The sequence below is a fragment of the Pinus tabuliformis genome, chromosome 9, assembly GCF_031772625.1.
Source record: "Pinus tabuliformis cultivar Carrire ecotype Pingquan chromosome 9, CPIR1, whole genome shotgun sequence".
Taxonomy (NCBI): domain Eukaryota; kingdom Viridiplantae; phylum Streptophyta; class Pinopsida; order Pinales; family Pinaceae; genus Pinus; species Pinus tabuliformis.
This window is the reverse complement of record NC_142307.1, coordinates 1,518,161,037-1,518,185,538: the sequence shown is the minus strand read 5'-3', so window position 1 is coordinate 1,518,185,538 and position 24,502 is coordinate 1,518,161,037. Positions and strand designations below refer to the sequence as shown.

General features: G+C 34.4%; 4 protein-coding genes across 6 annotated transcripts; 2 read left to right on the top strand and 2 right to left on the bottom strand.

Moving 5' to 3' along the window:
* The first annotated feature begins 3,354 nt into the window (after positions 1-3,354).
* On the top strand, positions 3,355-4,787 carry LOC149154383 (LOB domain-containing protein 11-like). The gene is made up of 3 exons (XM_089445275.1): positions 3,355-3,573; positions 3,696-3,887; positions 4,296-4,787. Exons 1-3 carry the CDS (start codon positions 3,430-3,432, stop codon positions 4,554-4,556), a joined length of 597 nt encoding a protein of 198 aa, XP_089301401.1. The 5' UTR covers positions 3,355-3,429; the 3' UTR covers positions 4,557-4,787.
* A 2,385-nt stretch (positions 4,788-7,172) lies between these two features.
* On the top strand, positions 7,173-8,369 carry LOC149154382 (FRIGIDA-like protein 4b). Its single transcript, XM_089444130.1, has 4 exons — positions 7,173-7,281; positions 7,378-7,466; positions 7,555-7,626; positions 7,744-8,369. Exons 1-4 carry the CDS (start codon positions 7,173-7,175, stop codon positions 8,320-8,322), a joined length of 849 nt encoding a protein of 282 aa, XP_089300256.1. The 3' UTR covers positions 8,323-8,369.
* Positions 8,370-11,286: 2,917 nt separating this feature from the next.
* Positions 11,287-16,297, bottom strand: LOC149154381 (uncharacterized). Of its 3 annotated transcripts, none has more exons than XM_089437933.1 (5): positions 16,171-16,297; positions 15,434-15,788; positions 15,118-15,239; positions 14,719-14,818; positions 11,287-11,871 (listed from the first exon to the last, which is right to left on the bottom strand). In XM_089437933.1, exons 2-5 carry the CDS (start codon positions 15,556-15,558, stop codon positions 11,799-11,801), a joined length of 420 nt encoding a protein of 139 aa, XP_089294059.1. In that variant the 5' UTR covers positions 15,559-15,788; positions 16,171-16,297; the 3' UTR covers positions 11,287-11,798. The 3 variants fall into 3 exon arrangements, with proteins under 3 accessions (XP_089294059.1, XP_089294058.1, XP_089294060.1); XM_089437932.1 differs by having other exon boundaries at positions 11,287-11,679; XM_089437934.1 differs by lacking the exon at positions 11,287-11,871 and adding an exon at positions 14,360-14,631.
* A 116-nt stretch (positions 16,298-16,413) lies between these two features.
* LOC149154380 (uncharacterized) lies at positions 16,414-17,693 on the bottom strand. The gene is made up of 3 exons (XM_089437935.1): positions 17,493-17,693; positions 17,205-17,318; positions 16,414-16,802 (listed from the first exon to the last, which is right to left on the bottom strand). Exons 1-3 carry the CDS (start codon positions 17,561-17,563, stop codon positions 16,586-16,588), a joined length of 402 nt encoding a protein of 133 aa, XP_089294061.1. The 5' UTR covers positions 17,564-17,693; the 3' UTR covers positions 16,414-16,585.
* Between the last annotated feature and the right edge of the window lie 6,809 nt (positions 17,694-24,502).

Sequence of the window (24,502 nt, the reverse complement as noted above, 5' to 3'; positions counted from 1 at the left end):
CACAACATTACAAAAGAGTTTCTCTTCATTGGTGGCTACGTACAACTCATGGCTCATGAGACAATTTCGATTATAATCTGGGAAGGGTGGCGCCAATGAAATTCAATTGGCTTCTATATGGGGTTGTCAAAGGCAAAGAATGGTTTGGAATCAAATGGTATGTGGGCTTTCTGCATTTTGTGGCTTCACCTCCCATGGGGTGCAAGACATCTCTCCTTAATGGAAACAATCAATGTTTCACGGTTCTTCTCACTAAATCGCTCGTGGCTCATTGCGGTTTCTTAGTGGTCCTGGTCAACAATGCATGGTATTATTCGACATAGTGGTCTACAAGTAGCCCTAGGTTGGCTGGTGATTAGTGGTTCCTCCCTAAATAGAGATGTCAATTTTTGTGATGATTTGTGGTCATCCACTCCTCACAAGCTCATGACTAGAACTCTCACAAAGGAATTCGGTACGTGGTTGGATCCTATTCAAACCACAATTCTCTATAATGAATTTATTTAGCCATGGAGAATGTCTATAAGTTTTTCTTTTGTCTAACTAGCTCTCCAGAACAGTTCCAACATTTTTGTAACATACAGAACAATAATTCTAGCATTAGGCAATCTTTCATTTTCTTGGATAAGCTATTTAGTAAAAACATTTGAATCATGAAGAAACTTAACTTGTGTTATTAGGCTGGTTTCCCAGTAGGACGCCTAGTAACACAAAGACAAACGCTATGTATCTTTTTGCATCAATAATATAAAGCGAGCCTTAAACAAAGAAAAATCTAAAAACATTATTCTAACATAGACATTTTAATATATATATATATATATATATATATATGGTTGTTTGTATCTCTTTCAAAAAAGGCTCTCAATCAGGAGTGAGAGAGAGGGTTGATACTCAAATATAAGGGGGAGCAATCCTGAAGTTCTTACAAAGGAAAAAACGCTGAATCCTGATTTTATTTGTGACTATAACGTCAATTACTCTATAATGATAAACATACCGCCCTACCAAAAACAAAAAATTACATAACATGAGTTACATGAACTTCAAAGGTGTATACTGGAAATCAACCTTTGCTAGATTCAATCTCAGTCTTCAGTTTTTCCAATTAAGGAATAGGAATTTGCAGAATTGCCTTATTTATTTTTTTTCCCTTTGCAATTTGATGCAGACATTATAGGCCAACTTATCTGCCTTGTGGTTATTCTCTTTGAGAACATGATAAAACTAAACATGTTCTACGGTTTCTGCCTTGTGGTTATTCTCTTTGAGAACATGATAAAACTAAACATGTTCTATAGTTTTGAGAATTGATCTAATATGGGTAATCATCTGAGATAAAGCTACCTTGCTAAAGTCCTTCCGTATCATCCAGTCGAATAAAATCACTAAGTCTCCAATAATAATAGCTAAATTTATATGTTTGTCTTTGATATACCTAACTCTCGTTAGGTAGAAAAAGCACCTCTACTCTATTACTAGTGTCATTTGCTAGCCGCCATTCGAAGGTAGCTCCTCCTTTTCCATCGAGGCCCATAATGTTTCTCCCCCTCTTTGCGGCTCCTGCTACTCCTTACTCTTGTGAGTGTAATTAAGTTATGCGCTGCCCCTTACTCAAATGGGTGTAATTAAATTACGTACGACCCCTAATAGACCCCTTACTATTATGGGTGTAATTAAATTAATATATAGTTTGATATATTAATTTAATAAAATAAAATTGGGTGAGGTTATTAAAAACTAAAAAATATTAAAACATTTATATTTAGCTCGTAAATATACATAACTCAAATATATTATTCCAAAAAAGTATTTCTAAGAATTTTAAATCAATCACATGTTCAAAAATGCTTTTGATATTTCAAAAAAGTCTTTACAAATTTTTAAACCAATCAAAAAAATATTGGCAATATTCAAAAATGTCAAATTATTATTCCAAAAAAGTCTTTCCAAAAATTTTAAATCAATCAAATGTTCAAAAATTCTCTTTCTATTCCAAAAAAGTCTTTACAAAATTTTAAACCAATAAAAAAAATACTCACAATATTCAAAAATGTCTTTCAATCAAATATTTGAAAATGCCCTTGCTATTCCGAAAAAGTCTTTACAAATTTTTAAACCAATCAAAAAAATACTCACAATATTCAAAAATGTCAAATGTGTTATTCCAAAAAGTCTTTACAAAATTTTAAAGCAATCAAAAAAATACTCACAATATTCAAAAATGTCTTTCAATCAAATGTTCAAAAATGCCCTTGCTATTAGAAAAAATTCTTTACAAAATTTTAGACCAATAAAAAAAATACTCGCAATATTCAAAATGTCAAATGTATTATTCCAAAAAGGTCTTTCCAAGAATTTGAAATCAATCAAAATTTCAAAAATGTCCTTGCTATTCCAAAAAAGTCTTTACAAAATTTTAAACCAATCAAAAAAATACTCACAATATTCAAAAATGTCTTTCAATAAAATGTTCAAAAATGCCATTGCTATTCCAAAAAAAGTCCTTACAAAATTTTAAACCAATCAAAAAAACACTGGTAATATTAAAAAATGTCAAATGTATTATTCCAAAAAAGTCTTCACAAAATTTTAAACCAATCAAAAAATACTCACAATATTTAAAAATGGTTTTTACACTAGACATTTCGAAAAACACAATATATTGAAAAAAAAACTATTTTAATGTCTACCATACTAAAAATAACTTATAAGACAGATTTAATATATTTATGAAATCAATTTGATGTATTCAGCTTTTTTCTGTGAAGCTTCACCATAACATTCTGACTTTGATATTTTTTATAAAAGTTAAAAACATTATATTTTTTTATTAAAATTAAAAACATTAAACTAACATGATACACATGATTATAAATTTAAAATACTCTACAACTCCCAACTAAATTGATGTGAAAGCCGTAAAATCAGGAACCACGAAAACGTTGGTGGTTTGCGGAATTACAGCCCTTCACCATAACATCCGGACTTTGATAATTTTTTATAAAAGTTAAAAACATTAAACTAGCATGATACACATGAATATAGATTTAAAATATTCTACAACTCCCAACTAAATTGATGTGAAAGCCGTAAAATCAGGAACCACCAAAGCGTTGGTGGTTTGCGGAATTACGGCGACGCGTTCTCTGCCGTCTCTGATGGGCAAGAAAGCGCGTCTCTTCCTACAGCTCTCCGACCGACAGTACCACGTTGCAATGTCCCGCTTGTCCCTCAACACCGACGATACTCCCGCCGATGGAATTTGACGGAAAATTGACTGTCATGGGGCGATTTGTCCGTTAAATATAGATATGAAAATTGTAAAATTGTAAAATTATTTTTGTTGAAATTCTCACATATTTGTTTTAAAATTCCAACCCTAATGCTCCCCATTCCCCATTATTTCACGAAGCAACTTATTTACAGATGGCCTTCTATTTGCCTGCAATTGCGTACAAGCTTAGATGTGGAAAACCCAATACTAGGATTTATAGCAGACCTGACTGTGGCGATACCAATTTCGTGATCATCGATCAACAATCTTCCTATTGGAATTGCACGTTTGACGAGGTAACATAACCCCCATTTCTTCACTTCCAAATCTGTACGCTTCTCTTTCGGGTTAACAAATTACCATTCTATTATTTGATATCTGATTCTAATTTTTGCCAATCTTCGTTGGAGTTATGCAGATGATGACTAATGCTGAAGAGAAGCCACGCTCTCCATCTCAATCCGCTGCTTTCCATGATCATTGCAACACGGAGCAGAAAGAGTGTTTGGATAGTTGCACGATCCTCCACGGTTTTGCCTCAAACGATCTCCACAAGTTCTCAATATTACATCAGGTGTTTGGCGCGTGCAAAGTTATCAAATTGATTGAGGCAAGATACAACAATTTATAGAACATTCTCCCATTTTATAGTATTAAACCATCTTCACATCAGATTTCTCTTTCCATAGCACTAAATAATTATAAGCCCTCATATATGTGGTGTATAAATTGTAGCTCTTTAAAAAGCCTATATCTTGAACATATATCTGCCTAAAAGGATCCTATTTGGAATTTCATGACTTTATCCTCATTTATTATAGTATAAGTTCTTTTAACCTGGAACATAGGACCAGCAAATTCAGAGCTAAACTATGCGTTTTCTTTTTTTCGGGCATGGAAATCAAGCCTTCTTTATCTCCTCCTCCACGCGGGGCTATAACATCATTTCGATCTAGCTTTCTTAGTGGAGATTTTCTCTGCTTCCAACTTCATCTTATAATCCGTTGCACTGCTGCAGGATCTTCCCTCGGACCAGGCAGTTGATGCAATAAATAGTATGGTCTACGAGGCAAGTGCGACGCTCCAGGATCCTGCATTGGGGTGTGCAGGCATAATACAGCAGCTTCAACTCCAAATATCAGACATGGAATCGCAAATAACTTCAACACAGGCAATGATTCAGAAAATACGCTCCCATCAGGGGCAACTTCTGGCATCTATCCTGGCATTCCACAATCAGTTTAATCCCAACAATCAGCACTTCGCTAAACGACGCTGATGACGAGCATGAGGACTCATTTATTTTGTAGACTGAAGTCTCAGCAAATGAATACCAAATTGATTAGACGAGCGTTATACAATAATGTTGATAATATCAATATCTAGGTGAATGGGTGAGGATGCTTCCAGCTATCTTGATAGCATTATACCATTGAAGATTATGTGATCTTTGAATTATTGAGCATTAAAAATGATTCATTGAGTTGGAAATTTCTTTAGATGTCAAAAATGTTAGAGAAGAAAATTATTTATTTATACTGAAAATTGTTAAAAGATTTTGTGTATGTATACTTAATTTATATTATATTTATTAATTTTTTTTCAAATTATATAAACTAGCATTTGCACCAAATGTTGCAAAGGAAACGCCGTAAGGCATAAATTGAGGAACAATTCCGACATGGGAATGGGAAAATGTACATAAGATGCAGATATGTAGCATAAATGAGATTCTAAAGATGTATAAATTGAAGTTTATTTAGGGTGCTTAAGTCTATATTTTTTTTTAATTATTGAATTAATATTGCATATAAATCTCATAAAATTCAACCAACTTATAATTGAGGGCTCTGAGCTCTAAGTTTGTCTTTGGGTCATTAACATGGTAATGCACTGTCTCAACCACTAAACCACATAACAACAAACAAAAGACTACAAAATGTTACGATCATTACTATAGTAAACCCAATGACTCTACACACAATAATTTATTCTTTACTCGAAGAGAATATTGCTTAACCATATCCACAAAAAGATTGCAAGGTGGAAAGCATTATGCAGAACAGAATCTCTGTTATTATAACTTGTAAGTTGTAGCATTGTTCCAACCAATAAAACTATCTTCACATTTTGGAAGATCAAATGGAAATAAGTTTTGAAGAATTCAATAAAAAACGTCCAAGATCATTGGATCACATGATTAATGGTACCCTGTCCTATGAATCTAATATTTTTATGCACTTACAATTAAGGGAGAAAACAAGGTCCAAACAATGTATACCACAGGGACCAATAAATAGTATATTTGCTAATCCTTGCTAGGATCAGAAAAAACAACATTACTTCTCCTTAAATCCTTCACAATCAAATTATACAATTGTTGTACAACACAAGGCCCATGCTGTTGTCAATAGTTTTGATTGAGAATGCGACCAGATTCCTTCAATCTCATACAGTGATTAATGCACCAATTATACAATTGTTGTACAACACAAGACTCATGTTGTTGTCAATCAAGCAATAGTTCTGATCGAGAATGCGCCAGATTCCTTCAATCTCATATAGTGATTAATGCACCAAACACAGATGTACTAGTTGCAACAACTTTTATATCATTTTGCTGATGTTGTCATGTCAAAATCAATGTGATACAATTAAGTCACCTTTAAGAAGAACCTCATTGCAATTTCTATACAAGGATGTCTGTCTTATCATTACTCATTCTAATTTCACCTCTTTTATTGTCAGACTTCACGAATTAGCCTCCAAATGCTTGCTTCATCCACAGACCAGTGAATTACCTTTTATAAATATTTTGTTTGAGCATTGGAACTCAATAACATTTACAAAATTATAAAAAGTTTATCTCCAATCAATTTCTTTTCTTTTCTTTTTCTTTTTCTGATTTCCACTTATTATTGTTATATAAATATCTAAACTCATTTTATAATACTTTAAAAATAGAAATTTTCAGATATTATAATCCCTAAATCCTTTCTTCCCATTCTTAATGACTTTTGCAATTGGAAATAGGGCTTTGCAATTAGGTTCCCTCTGCATTAAACTCTGCAACTGACCCACCACGGTTAGTGTTGGAGTCCTTGGAGGGGTTTTATTCTCTTGAACAAAAGTCAAGTGACAAGAAAGAGTTTGGGCTCCCGGCTCTACGCCGGGCCTGTACATTATTACTGGAATCTCTTGTACCTGTTTTGGCAGATCCTATTTTGGGTGTTGAACATCCAGTTCTGCCCTTAAATATAAAGGAGCAAGCCAAAAGTATTGCACATGAATGGAAGTCGAAGATAAACCTTGAAGGAGATGTTGCCAATGGCAATTCGTTGGAGGCCCAGGCCTTCTTGCAACTTCTAGCTACTTTTGGAATTGCGTCAGAGTTTGATAAAGATGACTTATGCAAGCTTGTTCTTGCATTTGCACGGTGCAGGCAGACACCTGAACTCTGTCGTTCCCTTGGACTTGAATAAAAAATGCCAGGTTGGTTGGCTGGTGTTCTGTAATGTTAGCCTCAGTGGCTAGGCTGGCAAAATTTCCATCCATTTTGGTAGATAGGTTTTTTGTTGTTTTTCTGGCATTCATGGCTAGCTTGGTTTTTTTGAGGGACTGGTGGATTTTATCAGTATACTTGGTTGTGGCTGATTGAGTTGAAGATAAATTTTGGTAATCCTGGCTGTAGTAAACCTTCCCAACGTTTTTTGTTTAGTCCAGTGAACGGGTTTCTAAGTTGATGGGGTTGGTAGTCTTTTCTTTAGATCTCAACATTTCATATGCAAGGCAGATACTGAGTGGCCTCTACTAGGTAGACATCTTTTTATGAGGTAGAAAGTTGTATGTAAGTTATTTTGTTGATATTAATAAAGGCACCTGAAGATGATCAGCTATGGTAAAATGTCATAAGGCCTTTCATGAGTGGGGAACTGTTTACTTACGAAAATGGTCTCAACCTGGCATAGCTGTTATTTTTATTGACAAATCCGTTGAAGTTGTCTGTATTGTTTTTTCTTTCACAGTAAACTGTCTTTTGGTATTTCAAATGTTTGTGACATATTCAGATTAACTGAAAATTTTGTGACAATTTCATGCAGATGTTGTAGAAACCCTGGTCAATAGTGGAAAACAAATTGAGGCACTCAACTTTGCTCATGCATTTGGGCTGACAGAGAAGTTTGCACCTGTTCCTTTGTTGAAAACAAATTGAGGCAGTCAACTTTGCTCATGCATTTGGGCTGACAGAGAAGTTTGCACCTGTTCCTTTGTTGAAGGAATATCTGAAAGATGCTAAGAAAGCTTCTCAGGCAAGTTTAAAAAGTGGGAATAACTCTACTGTTGCACAAGTACGATTGTATTACTGTTATACAAAATGTCTTGTTATGTGATGATCATTTTGGCTTAGTATTGTTGGTTATATCGGAAGTTCCTTTTTTGACCGATATTTTTATTTGCTGCTACAGAATAAAGTAAATACAAAAGAGCTTTCTGCTTACAGAGCTGTTATAAAGTGCATTGAGGAGCACAAACTTGAATCGCAGTTCTCACCAGATCCTCTTCAAAAGCGTGTAGCTCAGCTAGAGAAAGCTAAGGCTGACAGAAAAAGGTCTGCAGGTGCTGTTAAGTCTCAACCTAAGCGTCCTCGTGCTAATGGAGGAAATGCTGGTGTATATATGCCTCCGTTAAGTGCAGATGAAAGAACTCCGACTCTTTATGCTTCTTCCAATGGTGCAGACAGAAGCTTTTATAGGTCTTTGGATAGAGTACAATATTCTGGTGCAGCTCCAGGTGTTACATCCTACAACCTACAGGGCCAAAATGCATATGACAGATCAAACCAAGGATTATATGGAGCAGGCTATGGTGTTGGAAATAGGACTCCAGTCTCGCTCTCAAGGCCATATATGTATCCATCAGATAACATGGGGCCTTCGTTGTTGGGTTCCGATTCTTACAATTCCTCTACTAATTACAGCAACCATCACTTTGGCAGTAGACTGCCTGCCCCTCCTCCAGCTTATCAGTCTTCTTTTATACATTAGGTAGGTACGGTGCTTATCTTACCGTGGTCAAGCAAGTTCTGATCTTATCAAGCCCCATAAAACCTTTTCTATTGGATGTGGCTGGTAGTAAGCACTTAGCTTTGAAGAGGTTTTTTGACTTTGTTTCTGTAAATATAAAAGATTGGCAAAGTTCATTTGGCAGCTTTTCACAATTTTCAGTGGTGTTTTCTTCTATTAAGGAATCTTCTATTAAGGAATTTTATTTTTGTATGGTATTGAGTGCTTCATCACTTTCCCAGGTTACTATATACTGTAGTGTTTACAGTTCAAAGATGATTCTATGCATAATTTTGGTATTTTTTTATTTGTTTGACAAATCAGAGAGGATCAATCTGTCTCTTTGTGGAAGATTAAAATTTGGTGAATAATATACCATTTGTGATCTTGTTCGGAGCTCATAACACAAAACTTTCAATTGCATTGTATGCCGAGGGCTGGTCTTGTGCTGAATATGATTTAATTGTCCACTTGCACGTTACCTCATTGGTACCTGTTTACTCTACGCCTATGAAGCGAATCAGATTTTATTTTGATTAGTCCAATTGTAAGGCTATTTTTGAAAGTGGACCCTGCCCCTCTTAAGCTGGACCCTACCCCTCTTAAGCTGCTGCATGATTTAAATCCCCCTTTTTGAGCAGAAATGATTTGTAGTGCTAGTGGTATAGTTGTTATACCCTGCATTAATATTTTTGTGTTCTCTGTAACGAGGACAACGCACATTGGAGTTATATGTCCCATCTAGAACTAGCAATTGTCTCAAAAGGTACAAAGAGAGGCCAATAGGATTATTAAATTAGAATTGTTGAATTTCTCTAGAAGAGATGTTGGTTCAAGCCTACAAGGAGCAAAGAGATTTGATGTTTGGAGTTCTATGCTTTTTAGACACCATATTTCTTTAAATACAACTTAATTTTAGAAAAAGTTCAACCGCAATGCAATTCTGCCATGCAGACATACACTTAAATCGCTATTGGGCTTATGATATTGACAAATTCAAAGTAAACTGGTATACAAGAGAATGTACCAAGCTAAACCACAAGTTACACATCTTCAGACCTAAAAAAGTACATAACAATGGTTTGGCATATCAATAGCGATATCATAATTGCTTATCCTTCCACATACATACAATTGTTCCAAAGGCAAGGACAAGAAAAATTTTCAGCTCTAGTGAGCACCAGTGGGTCACCAAAACGAGTGACCACTAATGGCTTTCACATTTATACAAGGAATTGGCAAGGGACTTTACATGGACTCCACTCAACTTCAGACGCAGCTTCAGCCAATATGGAGAGTGATTGAAATTGAACATAGCTAAGTAGTGGCATTGGCTCACAGTAATACACCAAGTATAAAATATTTAAGCTTTTACAGAAGCAAGGAGTAAGAAAAATTATGAAGCTCAGAGAAGTAGATTTAAATCAATCAAAGCTTGTTGAACGGCTATAATGTCCATAGAAATAATCTTCCAATGTTCTACTCTCATGTACAAGATTTACACTTTGATCTGGACTACTGTTTGATACCAAATCATCATCAACTCCAAGCATTGCAAGTGATAGATGAGTTTGGATGTCACAACTCCCAGAGTTTTCTCCAGACTCATCCTCAATCAATTCATCTAATTCCATGGACATTGTCAATTACCTCTTGGTCCAATAAGGTAGGTCATCTCCTTGTCCTCGTAGTAATTTCAAAGTCTGCAATAATAAGTTACAGACAAACAATGAGGAAGAATAAGTTCACGTTCTTACATTAACATTTATCCATTGTTTGAAATTTCACAAAGTCAGTTTAATGCAAAGGTAAGCCACTTTATTTGGGGAAACCAAAGCTTTCAATTCAAATCTTGCAATCCAGATTTCAGCTAGGATAGTGATTCTCAGGAAAGCTATATACTCTCTTGATATTGGAGCGAAAGCAGATATGCTGGCTCTTAGGCATATGTTTTCGGGTATACAATGGTTAATTTCAGCCACCGTGAGGATGTATGCAGACCATTTGAATTTATGCTTCAACAAAATGGTCACATCCATTTACATAAATGAGTATGTATGCACACTGTTTGAACTTACACCTCAACCAAATAAATGCGAAAATCGATTTATGGAAACAAATCGATGCACATATTGGTTTTGTATTGCTTGAATTGTTATTGTAAATTGGGAAATGAATTATTTTATGTGGAAGATTAATTTGACTGGAGAAATAGCAAAACAAATTGCGTGTATGAATTATTAAATTCTGTTTTCGAAGTGTTTTGCGGAGTTCAGTGGATTTTCTGTCATGCAAATCCATTTGGTATGGGTTGTGTGAGTGCCTGTGTAGTTACATTCTTCATTTACTTTCTATATATTTGGCAGCTGGAAAATATATTTTGAAGCAAAATGAATTGGCTTGAGCTTGCTAGTTAATATGAATATTTCAGCCATATTAAACGCGTTAGAAGTGAGGAACGCGTTTTAGTCAAGCTATTTGGCATGCTTAAAAGAAACCAACAATGGCGACTGACCTCATTTTCAGTTGATTTGAAAATTAGTTGACTGGTAATGCTAGCTAAATATAGTTTCTCATTAATGGAGTGTTCTACCAAAAAAATCGTCCTCATTATTTTGTTGTCGCGTACTGAATTAATGATGGAATTGAATGGAACCGTTTTAATGGCCGTTAAATGAACCTTTGCTTGTATTCATTCTACTGCATTACCCCGTGTTCGTATAAATTTCTCAGCCTAGATTTTTGGAGAAATTCCTGAAACAAGTTTGTTTCTGTTTGCTTTGTCGGTGTTAAGTTTTTGCTGATTAACTCTAGTTTTTCCTAAGGTACAATGTATGCTCATTATGTTGATTGTGAACTTTAAAATGGTACCCAGGCTATCTTTCATTATAATAAGAAAAAATAGTTACAATATTCACCCTTCTGAAATCCAAAATGACACAGTACTACAACTGCTGCTCTATGGATAGAGCTCTAATCTGCTTAAGGCTGGGCTTACATGATAAATTTGGGTTTACATTAGCAAAATCTCAATTTTGATAAAAGAAAGACAGAATTACAAAACCTCTCAACTCAATAAAAAACCCGATGAACATCTTTCCTTGTTTATTTCAGCGATGATGATACTCTGTCTCTGCTTTAGAAGGGCAGACAGACAATGCAGTGTATACCATTATATTTGAAACATCCAGAGCTACAAATGGATCCATTAACAAAATAATTGTAGCTTATTTCGCCAGCATGATAGATCTGCCACGTTTCGATAGTAGATCAGCCACCATATTCTGCTCTCTGTAAATGTGGGAGAATGTGATGTGCTTGAAGGACTTCGCCAGATCTCTAATATAGCACATCCAATGGGTAAACAATCACTTACTCTTTCCCAATGGAAGTATATCGTTTTAGAAATGAGTTAGACTTCAAATATTGGCTTAATGAATTCTCATGGTTTTATCCTTTCATTCCGCCATGCAAAAATAAAATTCCTGTAAACTTCTTGGCATGGGGCTGTTTCTTGCATGTGAAAATGCACTGTTTATTGAAAATACAACTGGAATACATTAATGGAAGTAACGAGACCAATGGGAATTTTTAAAGAGATGATACAATACAAAAATCATGGGCGAAAATGCAATTGCCTTTACATCTACTTGTTCACATTGCTGTACAAAATGTAAATAGTTCAAATTTGACGATACACAGGGAATGGATTAGTTACTCTTTTCCTATAAAAGTAGAAGCTTTGTTTTTGAAATATTGGCTTAAAGAATTCTCATTATTTTATTCTTTGATTCCGCCCTGCAAAAAAACTCTTTCCTGTAAATTTCTTGCGACAATAGGCAATTTCTTGTGTGTGATAATAGACTGTTTCTTGTAGATCCTGCTGTGTTGCAGTAATTGAGTATCAAGACCGAAGGAAAATTTTGAAAAGATAGTACAATATAGAATGGTGAAAATGCAATTGCCTTTCAATGGATTTGTTTATATACTGCTTTGCAAAATAGGAATGGTTCAATATGTGACTTATAGGTAGATGGTTTAATGGTTTAATGGATGAATCTAACTTAGGTTAGGATTCAGAACAATAGAGAGAAGTAAATATAATAATTAAGCAACAAATATTCAAACTATGTGTACCATGATTTATCTTAGAAAATCTTAATTGCAGAAAAACCAGTCAATAATAGATCTATTATTGTCTTTGGCTAAAACACAGCCATGCTGGGAAACACTCTGAGCTTTCACCGCTCAACCATAACTCACTATAATGAAGAATCCTCTAGCCTTTTAATGACTTCAACTACATATAATACCATGAGCTTATTACCATGGGTCAGCGATACCTATACCCAAAATCCACAACCGTTAACACAATCTCAATTCCATTCCATCACATAATCAAGTTTATCTAAGAACATATAACTCTTGGAACTAATGTTGGTTCAACCGATAATAAGTTTATCTAACAACATAACTCTGGGAACTAATGTTGGTTCAACCGATAATTTTACTAAACCCTTGGAAATGTCACTTTTAAGTGTTTTTCAAACACATGAAAATGTAATTATATTACAACATTTCCCATGCTCAACGGTAGAAGTGCATCTAAACTTGATGAATGAAAACTGTGATAGATATAAGGAAAATAGAAAGTTACTACCAGGTATGTGGATGCAGGTAAGGAACCAGAAACCGTGACAGAGTTGAATATGACATACAAAACAAGATCTATAGACATAACGAATTATTCAGACAATCTGAATATAACATATAATAGATGACACATATAAATTTATAATAGATGCATATAATTTCTAGATGGAAATGAGGAGAGAATATAAAAAGGATGAAAATTCTACCAGCGCTCGAAACAACACTACCCAAATGTACCTACAACATCACTACCTATTGTTGTTTCTCACCCCCTCGAGAATAGATTTACTAATGGATTCCCACAGTCTGAAATAGAATCCAAGGCATCAAAAGGTAAACCTAGGATACCCACTTATTCAAGACATGTTCTCTAGAGACTGTCACTTTGCATTTAAGTAATTTCATTCATTCTCTTATGCAGATCTCAACAAGTTTCCTTCAACCGATCATCTTGGGTACCTGCTTGAGGTACTGGAGAATAACGAAGATGAGCCTAAGCGGGACAATGATGATCAAGAAAAGTAGAGACCATCATCCACAGTCTGCAGTTCTGTAAAATAAAGAACATGACAAAGATTTACTTAGAAAACAAGCTGTCAATAATGGGTTCCTGGAAGTAGTTGAATAGAAGCTACTTTGTTTTGTTTTGGTGATTATTATAAAAAGGTAATGATCAGTGAGTTTCTTTCCTTGCAACAGCTATGGACATAACCTTCCAGAGAGTCCATTTTCAAATCTTAATGGATCCAATGGTATTAAAACAGTATTATATACTACAGAGTAAACAATGGGGAACATGCCCACTATTTCCAAAGTTTTAACACAAGCATCATCAAAATCTGCTATCGATAAGGAACTTACTTGTTCTATATGCCTGGGTACTTAGAATATTCGTTTTTTTTACATTGTTATTTCAATGATTTATCTGTATTCTAACAACAGACAACAAAATCTGAAACTTCTACCCATAAATCTATGTGCATATGCCGTTGTGGAGCCGAAGCAATTAGCATGTAGCCACTTATTTTGTTTCAAATGTGTGCCAAAGGTGAGATAAACCAAGCACTCATTTGCATTATTAAATCCATATATTTTTGAAAGAACATATATAACTGATTCAGGCTGCCATTTCTGTGAATTCTGTTGGTGCAGGTAATTAAATTGTCTGAGGAGTGCCCTATCTGTGTGCAACACAAGGGCAACCAGGGCTTTAAACTTTCTGCAATGAGAGATTTACAATTTGATTATTACCCTTGGGAAAGAGAGCCAGTCCCACACCAAATGTGTCGTAGTTATACAAAATATACATCATGATACTCAGCTTGGTCCATTTCTCAGATGGCACCGGGTCTAAAATATAAAACAATTTGAAAATGGTGCAAATGCAATCCTTTGTACCTATATGAAGATACAGATAATGTACACAGTGCCCCGAGATACATCAAGGATTTTATCAGTATACTTGGTTGTGGCATCTGTCACCTTTAATACCCTTCCAAGGCCTTATTACCGATTACAGTATGGTGCCCATTCTCAAGCTGTCGAATGAATGAAATAGTAAAAACCTACTGGTTGAAATTGTTCCATGCTTGCAGGCTGACTATTTTGTCAGTCTACTCTTCATTCTTAGCACTTGTGCTGATGCATAACAGATTTCACTCAGATAGGAATCCAAAGTTGACAAACAATTTCTCGTGGCTCTCAATTAAGAGTGGAGATACTCACAGGGAACAGTAATCCGGGAGCCTATAAACATGGCGCTGAAGCATTATACTCAATAAGCACTCTGTTTCGTCTGGGAAGCAATCGTACAGGAGAAGGCGCCCTGGAAATATTATGAACACTATCAATTTCATCAAAATTATAACTAAATGAAATTCACCAAAATTCTAACGTGAGGAAAAAGATAAGATTTGATAATTTTATTAATCTGAAACCAATGAACATAAAAGCAGGTAAATCGGACTTTAAAAGCACATCAGTATAAAAACAAGTAGGATGCCAAAGCAAATCCTATACCTAGGCTATCAAACCCAAAAAAACTAAATAAGTATGTAGAAGAAAGAGGCACAAAAATGTGGCATCAAAACAAATGTATTCTAGACACAGATGAACAGAACTTACCGCAACCAATAACAGCCGCAAGCTGAAGGGTAGGTGTTGGAGCATACAGGAAGGGGGAAATAAAATGGAAGACAGTTTGTAAACGAATAGTTGAATGGTGGATAAAGATCAAATCCATTAATCTGAAACCAATGAACATAAAAGCAGGTAAATCGGACTTTAAAAGCACATCAGTATAAAAACAAGTAGGATGCCAAAGCAGATCCTATACCTAGGCTATCAAACCCAAAAAAACTAAATAAGTATGTAGAAGAAAGAGGCACAAAAATGTGGCATCAAAACAAATGTATTCTAGACACAGATGAACAGAACTTACCGCAACCAATAACAGCCGCAAGCTGAAGGGTAGGTGTTGGAGCATACAGGAAGGGGGAAATAAAATGGAAGACAGTTTGTAAACGAATAGTTGAATGGTGGATAAAGATCAAATCCATCAGACATGCCAGCACGTATTCATGCATGGAACAATCCTCATGATAGAGTGCCGTCTCAAATATAGGTAGAAGCTTGAAAAAAATGAGTCAGGAATTGAAGCAGCAGGAGCATGCCAATTTAAGTGCCAACAACCTGGTCTCTGAATCTTTAGATTGCAATCCATTTCCAAGATAAATTGCTAGTCTAGACTTCATCAAAGCTTCCTCCTCCTCCTTTGCCTCTTTCTCTAGCACATACTAAAAATCACCAAAATGAAATAACCATTAACTTATGAACATAAACGTTAAACGCTAAACCCTAAACCCCCATTTTTAATAATAAATCCTAAACGTTAACACTCGGCTACCTTCGAATTATAAAATCTAAAACCTGCACTCTAGAATAGAGCCGTTTGCTGTTGGCGTTCTCAAGTCTAAACCCTAGACTCCTAAGTCAGATATGAAGTTTAAAATACATCATTTATACTCTAAACACAATGTTAATGGATCCTTAAAACAGAAATCATGAACCCCAACCTATCGTTGCAGTTTAAATTCTAAGATATGAATCACGAACCTGGTCGATCTCTACTGAACTTTAAAATTCAATCCTGAACCTTAAATGAGGTAAATTAAATACCTATAAAAGACGATCTTGATCGAAAATGGAGCTGCAAATCTTCTCCTCCACAACATAAAGCACCTTCTCATTCGAGGATTTGCCAAACCCTAATTCGAACATTGCTTAAAAGCATCCATCTGGCAATCTGGCGTAAACTGGATCTGTGGCAATCTGGCGTAAAATGGATCTGTGACAGTGCGGGCGAAGAAGCAATCACAATTATTCGTTTGCTTAAAATAATGGTTCTGGAGAACAACTTCGGATCAGAAATATAATATATATATTTTAGTTTATCTGGAAACCGTGTACAGTCGCATGAACGGTGAGGAACAGCGCAAGAAATCTCAGAAGATGTCCCTTGCCCCATCCTACATCCGCTCTGTCTTCGGCAAGGGAATCCCTGATGTTAATACTAAACTATTCTTCTATTTTCTTATTTTCTGGAGGAGAGCAGCTTCTGCCTCAGCTCTGCAGTGTCGGTCTCACCGAAGTGATCCTCCAGAATCCAGTTCCCCGTGGCCGGATCCCTCATCCAGAACACCGTTCCCTTGTTATTTCCTCCACCTCTGCCTGCCTTGCTAACCTCTGGAAATTCCCGCCCCGCCGCTCCGCTCGATCTCATCGCTTCGGCCGCCGCTGCCGTGTATTGCCTGCAAAACACAAAGAACAAACAACATCTAAGGCTCATTTTTCTGTGGCGGTGTAGAATACAAAACCCTAGTGCTACTGGCCCTAATTTCACCCAACAAAATTTTAATGGAAAAAATAATGCAATATAGACTTCATTTTGGTTACTCCCGGAAAGAATATGGAAAAGTGCATACCGAGCATGAGAAATTCTGATGTCAGAGAGCAGAGAAGATAATGTGCTCGCAGATAGAAACCGCCTCGCCATTGAATCTCTGAAGAAAATGGAGAGACAAAACAGAAAGTGTAGGCAGTGGGAAATGCCAAGGAAATCGAAACTCAGCGAAGCCATCACCACTGTCTGCTATTTTCTTATTTTCTGGAGGAGAGCAGCTTCTGCCTCAGCTCTGCAGTGTCGGTCTCACCGAAGTGATCCTCCGGAAAGTTCCCGTGACCCCGAACACTGTTCCCTCCGCCTGCGATAACCTCTGGATTCCCGCTTCGATCTCATCGCTTCGGCCGCCGCTGCCGTGTATTGCCTGCAAAACACAAAGAACAAACAACATCTAAGGCTCATTTTTCTGTGGCGGTGTAGAATACAAAACCCTAGTGCTACTGGCCCTAATTTCACCCAACAAAATTTTAATGGAAAAAATAATGCAATATAGACTTCATTTTGGTTACTCCCGGAAAGAATATGGAAAAGTGCATACCGAGCATGAGAAATTCTGATGTCAGAGAGCAGAGAAGATAATGTGCTCGCAGATAGAAACCGCCTCGCCATGATGAAAACGGGACACAAGACAATGAATCTCTGAAGAAAATGGAGAGACAAAACAGAAAGTGTAGGCAGTGGGAAATGCCAAGGAAATCGAAACTCAGCGAAGCCATCACCACTGTCTGCGAAGGGTTTAACCAGCGCTGATTAAAATTCCAACTAATCTGATCCAACGGCACAATCTCTTTTAATCGTCTAACACATCAGATCAATGGTCGAAAATAAGACATGATGGCATATAAGGGAGTTCTTCCCAGAGGAAAACGCCTTACGGCGTAAATATTATAATAAATAAAATTTCTTTATAAAAGTATAAATTATATATTACAAATTATTGCATTATATGAAATCTAATGAACAATAAATAATGAGAATTAAATAATGAGTCTCTAATGAACAATAAATAATGAGTCTCTTGGATGTATTTATGGTCAGTAAATTTAGCAATATGATTTATTTTTCTCTCGGTAAGATGAAGAATAAAGGATGAGTCTAATCAGTGTATGTATGGTTAATAAATTTAATAATATAGTTTTTTCCGGGTAAATAATAGTAGAGTATTTCATTACATTTTAATAAAAAATAAACATGACAACTTATAAATATTGTAACTTACCATTGTGTGTTATTAGGGAAAGCAAAGATTTACATAAAATTGAAAACAAAAAACTAATATTATTTGACTTTACATTATGGTGAATATTTACCAACTTAAAACTAGAAAAAGTTTGGGAGATTTGAACTCATGAGATATATTTTTTTGTTACTTCCTCATGAGTAGTTGGGATATAGAAATATGCCTAGGTGTGATTCAATGTGTTCTACTTGTTAATAAAGTCCCAACAGAATGAGTTGAATCTCATCTAGTATCCTTTGTTGCATTTCAATCCACTAGCACTCTTCCCATGAGATATCAATAGTTTGCAGGTAGTGATTGAGTCTTGCAACATTTCATCCATTGTTGCGTTTAGGACTTTTCCCATAAGACATCATTGGCATGCATGTAGTGATTAATTCTTCCCCGGGTCTGCTCTACATCTATAATCGAGTGAGTCTTGCAACATTTCATCCATTGTTGCGTTTAGGACTTTTCCCATAAGACATCATTGGCATGCATGTAGTGATTAATTCTTCCCCGTGTCTGCTCTACATCTATAATCGAGTCATGAAATTCTCACGCAATTTTGATATCTATAAACTAGCCTCTTTCTCTAACAAAGATGGGACTTAGATATAGAATATGTTATAATTTTCTCAAATAATTTAATTTCATTTTTTTATTTTATTTTACTATTTGTAAAGTGTTAAAAAAAAATATTTGTAGGAGTTTATGTTAGGTTTACAACTTGGTTTTAGTAGATCCATATTCCAAATTAGTTAAAATGTCAAATTAAAATCAAATATAAATAAGCATATAGTAATAATGATAATAGTCCAATAACTAAAGTATATCTATAATCATAAACTCTTATTTACGATCTATAAGAATAGTCTAAGAATTATCAAAAGGTTACATATTTCATGTCATATATTAGCGAGAATGAAAAATAAGTGAAAATGAACTGAATTATAAGAGAATAGTTCATAAGCTAAAATGTTGACATGCATAAGCATGAAGTGTGAAAATAAATCGAGAGAAAGAGAATAGTCTACAAATTAGAATGATCACACTCATAAACACAAAGAGACATGGGATAGAACAGAATAACTAACAACTTTGACACGATGTTGTAAATGTATCAACGCAATTGAATAAGAAGAAATTTTTTCTTTTAAAAATAAAGGTAGCTTACAATGTATAAAAAAAACTTTTAGCTTGAAGGCAACCATTCTACTTGTAAGTGAAATGGATGGATGTTATCCTTCAAAATTTTTGACTCTTCGGCTATTATATGTCACTCTCAATCTGTACTTATTATGTTATTACAAAGTTTATTTATTCTACATTAAGTATTTATAGAATAATTATCCATAAAAATAAAAATTACGATCTCTCACTGGTTATGAGATTTTCAAGGTTAAACACTAACGTCATCTTTTAGAAATATTTTTGTGCATTCTTACTGTCATATTTCTAACACTTTGATCATTGCATTCCTTTTACCATTCCTCTAAATATTTACTTAATCAAAACTAGATTTTCAAGGTTAAACACTAAGGTCATCTTTTAGAAATATATTTGTGCATTCTTATTGTCATATTTCTAACACTTTGATCATTTCAATCCTTTTACCGTTCCTCTAAATATTTACTTAATCAAAACTATATTGAAGGTTCAATATATCCTTTCGACATAAAATTGAATAGAAATAACACATATCCCTTAAAAAAATTGCAATCAAATATGTTTGAAAAATTAAAATAAAATAAAAAATGTTAATTAATCAAAACAAAAACATTAAACATTTGATCGCTAAAATGAAACCTTTGCCTATGAAAGTAGTGCATAAACTAAATTTACAAAAATCTTAAATATTACAACCTAAAACATAACCTTTAATATCAAAATTGCTTAATATTTTTAAATCTAAAATAAATTCCAATCTTTTATAATATAAAAGTGTCTAATAATACTGGGATAAATTCGCCTATTTAAGCTAACATTGTAATGATAATATAATATTTCAAATTATATTTAAGAAAATGGTTTTATCTCAATTACATTACTATTGGGATATAGAAAAGTAAAATAATACACTTAATTTCTTATGATTAATTAAAACAACAAAAGAATATAATACACTTAATATTTTTAAATCTAAAATAAATTCCAATCTTTTATAATATAAAAGTGTCTAATAATACTGGGATAAATTTGCCTATTTAAGCTAACATTGTAATGATAATATAATATTTCAAATTATATTTAAAAAAATGGTTTTATCTCAATTACATTACTATTGGGATATATAAAAGTAAAATAATACACTTAATTTCTTATGATTAATTAAAACAACAAAAGAATATAATACACTTAATTTTTTATGGCTAATTAAAATAACAAAAGAATTATTTTTAAAAAGTGTTTCTTAATTTTCACCTAGTATTCAAACATGATTTAACATAAGTAGTTTATGAGGTCTTGGAATTCGGTGGCTTATGGAATTTTTCTATTTTTACGCCGTAAGGCGTTCCCTCTGAGATCAATTCCCCTCTCTGCCTACCTGTCATCCTCCTACGCCATAGGATCTCATGTTAGACGATTGCAAAAGATCAATTCCCCTCTCTGCCTACCTGTCATCCTCCTACACCATAGGATCTCATGTTAGACGATTGCAAAAGTTTCAACCGCTCGATCTAGTTTGGGAAACCGTTTGCGCATCTGCTTCCATCTTTGGCCTTCCATCTGCTTTGAATTCTCATCGCCATTGTAGATACTTCGGCCTTCCATCTGCTTTGAATTCTCATCGCCATTGAAGATAGAGAAATCGTGTATTTCAATTCCTTCATCTGCAAGAAAGTAATTTGTGGTTTTTCCTTGATTTAGCTGCATGTTCTCTGAAACTGCGGGCTGATTTCAGACTCCATAGCACCGTAAGGTTTCCGGCTGGCGAGTACCATAAGGTCTGCAGGCAGATTGAGGTAAGAAGCTTGCAATGCTAGCGAGTATTAATATCTTTGTTTTAAATTTTTCTTGGTGCATATAATTTCGAAATGAATCTGAAAGAGACTGTAATTATGATTAATTCAAGAGAGAATTATAAGATATAACTTGCGCCATTTTGGTTATTTTTCTTAAAAATTTTCATATGCCTTCTTTTCCCAAACTTCTCTACGAATGTTTAGAGATTTCAAAGTAAATATGCTTCTGCGCTACAAAATTTCTTTGCTTTTAAGAACTGCTACTTTCTTTTCTACCTATGAAGTCTTCGATTGATATTATCTAGATGGTTACATTCTCGATCAAAAACTCATTTCTATTTCGTAAATGATCTGAAATTCTATTTCAAAAATTACTTTTCTTCTTTGAATATATATGGACCGAGTTTTGCAGAGGTCAAATCTATGCAAAGAACAACGCTCCAAGTACTCCAAGGAAGTGTTTACTGCAGATTCTTTAGGGAAACGAAACAGATCTTACAACTTTTCCTCCTTTCATCTGCAAGAAAGTAATTTTGGGCTTTTACTTGGTTTAGCTGGATGTTCTTTGAAACTGCGGACGGATTTCGAACTCCACGAGCACCATAAGGTTTCCGGCTGGCGAGCACGATAAGGTCCACAGACAGATTGAGTAGGAAGCTTGCAGTGCTGGCAAGTATTAGTATCGTTGTTTTAAATTATGCTTGGTGCATATAATTTCCAAATGAATCCGAAAGAGACTGTAATTATGATGAATTTAAGAGATATTTATAGGATATAACTCGCGCCATTTTGGTTATTTTCCTTAAAGAATTTCATATGCCTTCTTTTCCCAAACTTCTCGAAGAACGTTTAAAGATTTCAAAGCAAATATTCGACTAAGTTTTTGCGCTACAGAATTTCTTTGCTTTAAAAAACTGCTACTTTCTTTTCTACATCTGAAGTCATTGGAAATTTAGGAAACTCTATAAACTCTGCCAAATCTTTATAGCTTTCTTTGGAGTAGAAAGATCTGTTAAGGATTTTACACTAACAGTTTCTTTGATTCTGAAAAATGAAGGTAAAATCTTGGATTGATATTATCTAGATGGTTACATTCTCCGTCAAAAACTCATTTCTATTTCGTAAATGATAAAGTATTTCAAAAATTACTTTCCTTCTCTGAATATGTATGGACCAAGTTTTGCAGAGGTGAAATCTGCGCAAACAACAGCGCTCCAAGTGCTCCAACAAAGTGTTTACTGCAATTATTTAGGGAAACGAAACAAAGTCACAACACCTTGGACCATGTATTCGGTTTTCTTACTTTTACAACAGAATTTATTACAATAAGAGAACGCTTGGTGTCTTTTTGGATTTTTATCTAATATATATCATTAAATTTAGATCTCCTTTGCTCTATTTTCATTATAACATTATGTGTCTGTAAGTTCACTTAAAAGTTTGGGTTTGAATTTACTACCATGAATATTTGTTGTTATATTATTTCAAAAAGGAAAGGCCGTGTTACCATCCCGAATGTTTTGTTCTAAGAAAATGGATTTTCAAAGTATAAATTGGAATATTTATTTTTTAAGACACGATTGAACAGAGAATTTATATTTCGATGCTTTTTCTTTTACACTCAAAAAATTAGTTTGGTTGTAATTTTATTTTGTGAGAAGGGTCACCACGGTAAAATACATGATAAAGGGGAAACAACAAGTGCTTCTGTTTACAATCATCGTAGAATACTTAGCTGAAATCTCTGTTGTGTTGTATCAAAAAAGAAGTTATAAGAATGATCACTTTTTATAAAAAGATATTGCATTATTTACGGATAAAGAGCATATGTTATTGACAATTATGTTATCCATATGGTTCTTATGTATACTAATTCGAATCCGAATCTTACATATTTTACTTCGTCCATTTTGTTGGTAAATTTCTCTGTCCTTAACATGACTTAATAGATATTAAAGTTTAGACAAAATAGATTAAGATAGGGCATACCAAATTGAGATTTTGACAACCCATTCGGACTTTATCTGCATCCATAATTTCTCAAAATCTATCGAATGAGAAGGGATCTCTCTGTATATGAATCTCCAACTAGATCCAGAACTGCACCTGCGAGAGCTGGATCTTTATCTTCAATAACTAGATCGACTTCAACCGGTGGATATGGGACTGGAATTGGACCGGGTTCAACTGAATCTACATTTCGGTGAAGTGATAACCTGCTCAAAATTCTGGCAATAAAAGAGGTGAACAGCGAAACAAAGACACGTGAACAGCCGAACGAATTCTGGCCATAAAAGAGGTGAACAGCGAAACAAAGACACGTGAACAGCCGAACGAATTCTGGCCATAAAAGAGGTGAACAGTGAAGCAAAGACACACGGCCGAATGAATAAGAATGTGTGCGCACACTCTTGCTTTTGTTTGGCTATACGTTTGGTTTACAAGGGGAGAAATGGAAATTTGGTTCTCAGTGTAAAATTGAAAATTTCTTTTGTTTGGCTATACGTTTGGTTTATAAGGGGAGAAATGGAGTATACGTTTGGTTTATAAGGGGAGAAATGGAGTATAAAATTGAAAATAAAAATGATTTGGAAATATATATATATATATATATTTTTTTATATTTTAAAATGGTTTTAGGTATTAATAAAAATGATTTAATTTAATTTTTTTTTTTTTTTTTTTTTTAAATTGTTTTAGGTATTAATAGGTTTGAAAATTCTGGTAATAAAAGAAGTGAACAACTAAACAAAGATGTGAACAGCCCAACGAATATTGAATGTGCACAGAGTCTTTTGTTTCGCTAAGTTTGGGTTTATAAGTGGAGAAATGAAAATTTGGCAAACAACCAATCAAAGACGTGAACCAGAACAAATAAAGAATGTGCGTGCACATTCTTGTTTTCTTTTGTTTTGCTATAAGTTTGGGTTTATAAGTGGAGAAATGGAAATTGGGTTTATATGGAAATTTGGCAATAAAAGAGGTGAACAACCAATCAAAGACGTGAACAACTGAACAAATATAGAATATGCACACACTCTTGCTTTGTTCTATTATAGATTTGGGTTTTTAAGTAGAGAAATGGAAATTTGATTTTGAGTACAAAAATGGAAATAAAAATGATTTGGAAATATATTTTTTATGTTTTAAAATTGTTTTAGGTATTAGGAGAAATGAAAATTTGGTGCACACACACTCTTGCTTTGTTCTATTTCACTATAAGTTTGGGTTTATAAGTGGAGAAATGGAAATTGGGTTCATAAGTGGAGAAATGGAAATTTGGCAAACAACTAATCAAAGACGTGAACAGCCGAACGAATAAAGAATGTTTCTTTTGTTTCACTATAAGTTTGGGTTTATAAG

Bases quoted from the DNA above. Each gene is read 5' to 3' on its own strand.
- LOC149154383 (XM_089445275.1), top strand. From the start codon at position 3,430: ATGGCCTTCTATTTGCCTGCAATTGCGTACAAGCTTAGATGTGGAAAA. The intron at 3,574-3,695 runs GTAACATAACCC...GGAGTTATGCAG, and splicing joins GGAATTGCACGTTTGACGAG to ATGATGACTAATGCTGAAGA. The intron at 3,888-4,295 runs GCAAGATACAAC...GCACTGCTGCAG, and splicing joins AAGTTATCAAATTGATTGAG to GATCTTCCCTCGGACCAGGC.
- LOC149154382 (XM_089444130.1), top strand. From the start codon at position 7,173: ATGGTAAAATGTCATAAGGCCTTTCATGAGTGGGGAACTGTTTACTTA. The intron at 7,282-7,377 runs GTATTGTTTTTT...AATTTCATGCAG, and splicing joins CAAATCCGTTGAAGTTGTCT to ATGTTGTAGAAACCCTGGTC. The intron at 7,627-7,743 runs GTACGATTGTAT...TTGCTGCTACAG, and splicing joins ATAACTCTACTGTTGCACAA to AATAAAGTAAATACAAAAGA.
- LOC149154380 (XM_089437935.1), bottom strand. From the start codon at position 17,563: ATGGCGAGGCGGTTTCTATCTGCGAGCACATTATCTTCTCTGCTCTCT. The intron at 17,319-17,492 runs GTATGCACTTTT...TGTGTTTTGCAG, and splicing joins ATCAGAATTTCTCATGCTCG to GCAATACACGGCAGCGGCGG. The intron at 16,803-17,204 runs GTGAGACCGACA...TGTGTTTTGCAG, and splicing joins CTTTCCGGAGGATCACTTCG to GCAATACACGGCAGCGGCGG.
- LOC149154381 (XM_089437932.1), bottom strand. From the start codon at position 15,558: ATGTCTGATGGATTTGATCTTTATCCACCATTCAACTATTCGTTTACA. The intron at 15,240-15,433 runs GTAAGTTCTGTT...CATTGGTTTCAG, and splicing joins TGCGGCTGTTATTGGTTGCG to ATTAATGGATTTGATCTTTA. The intron at 11,680-14,718 runs GTGAGTATCTCC...GTGCTATATTAG, and splicing joins CTCCCGGATTACTGTTCCCT to AGATCTGGCGAAGTCCTTCA.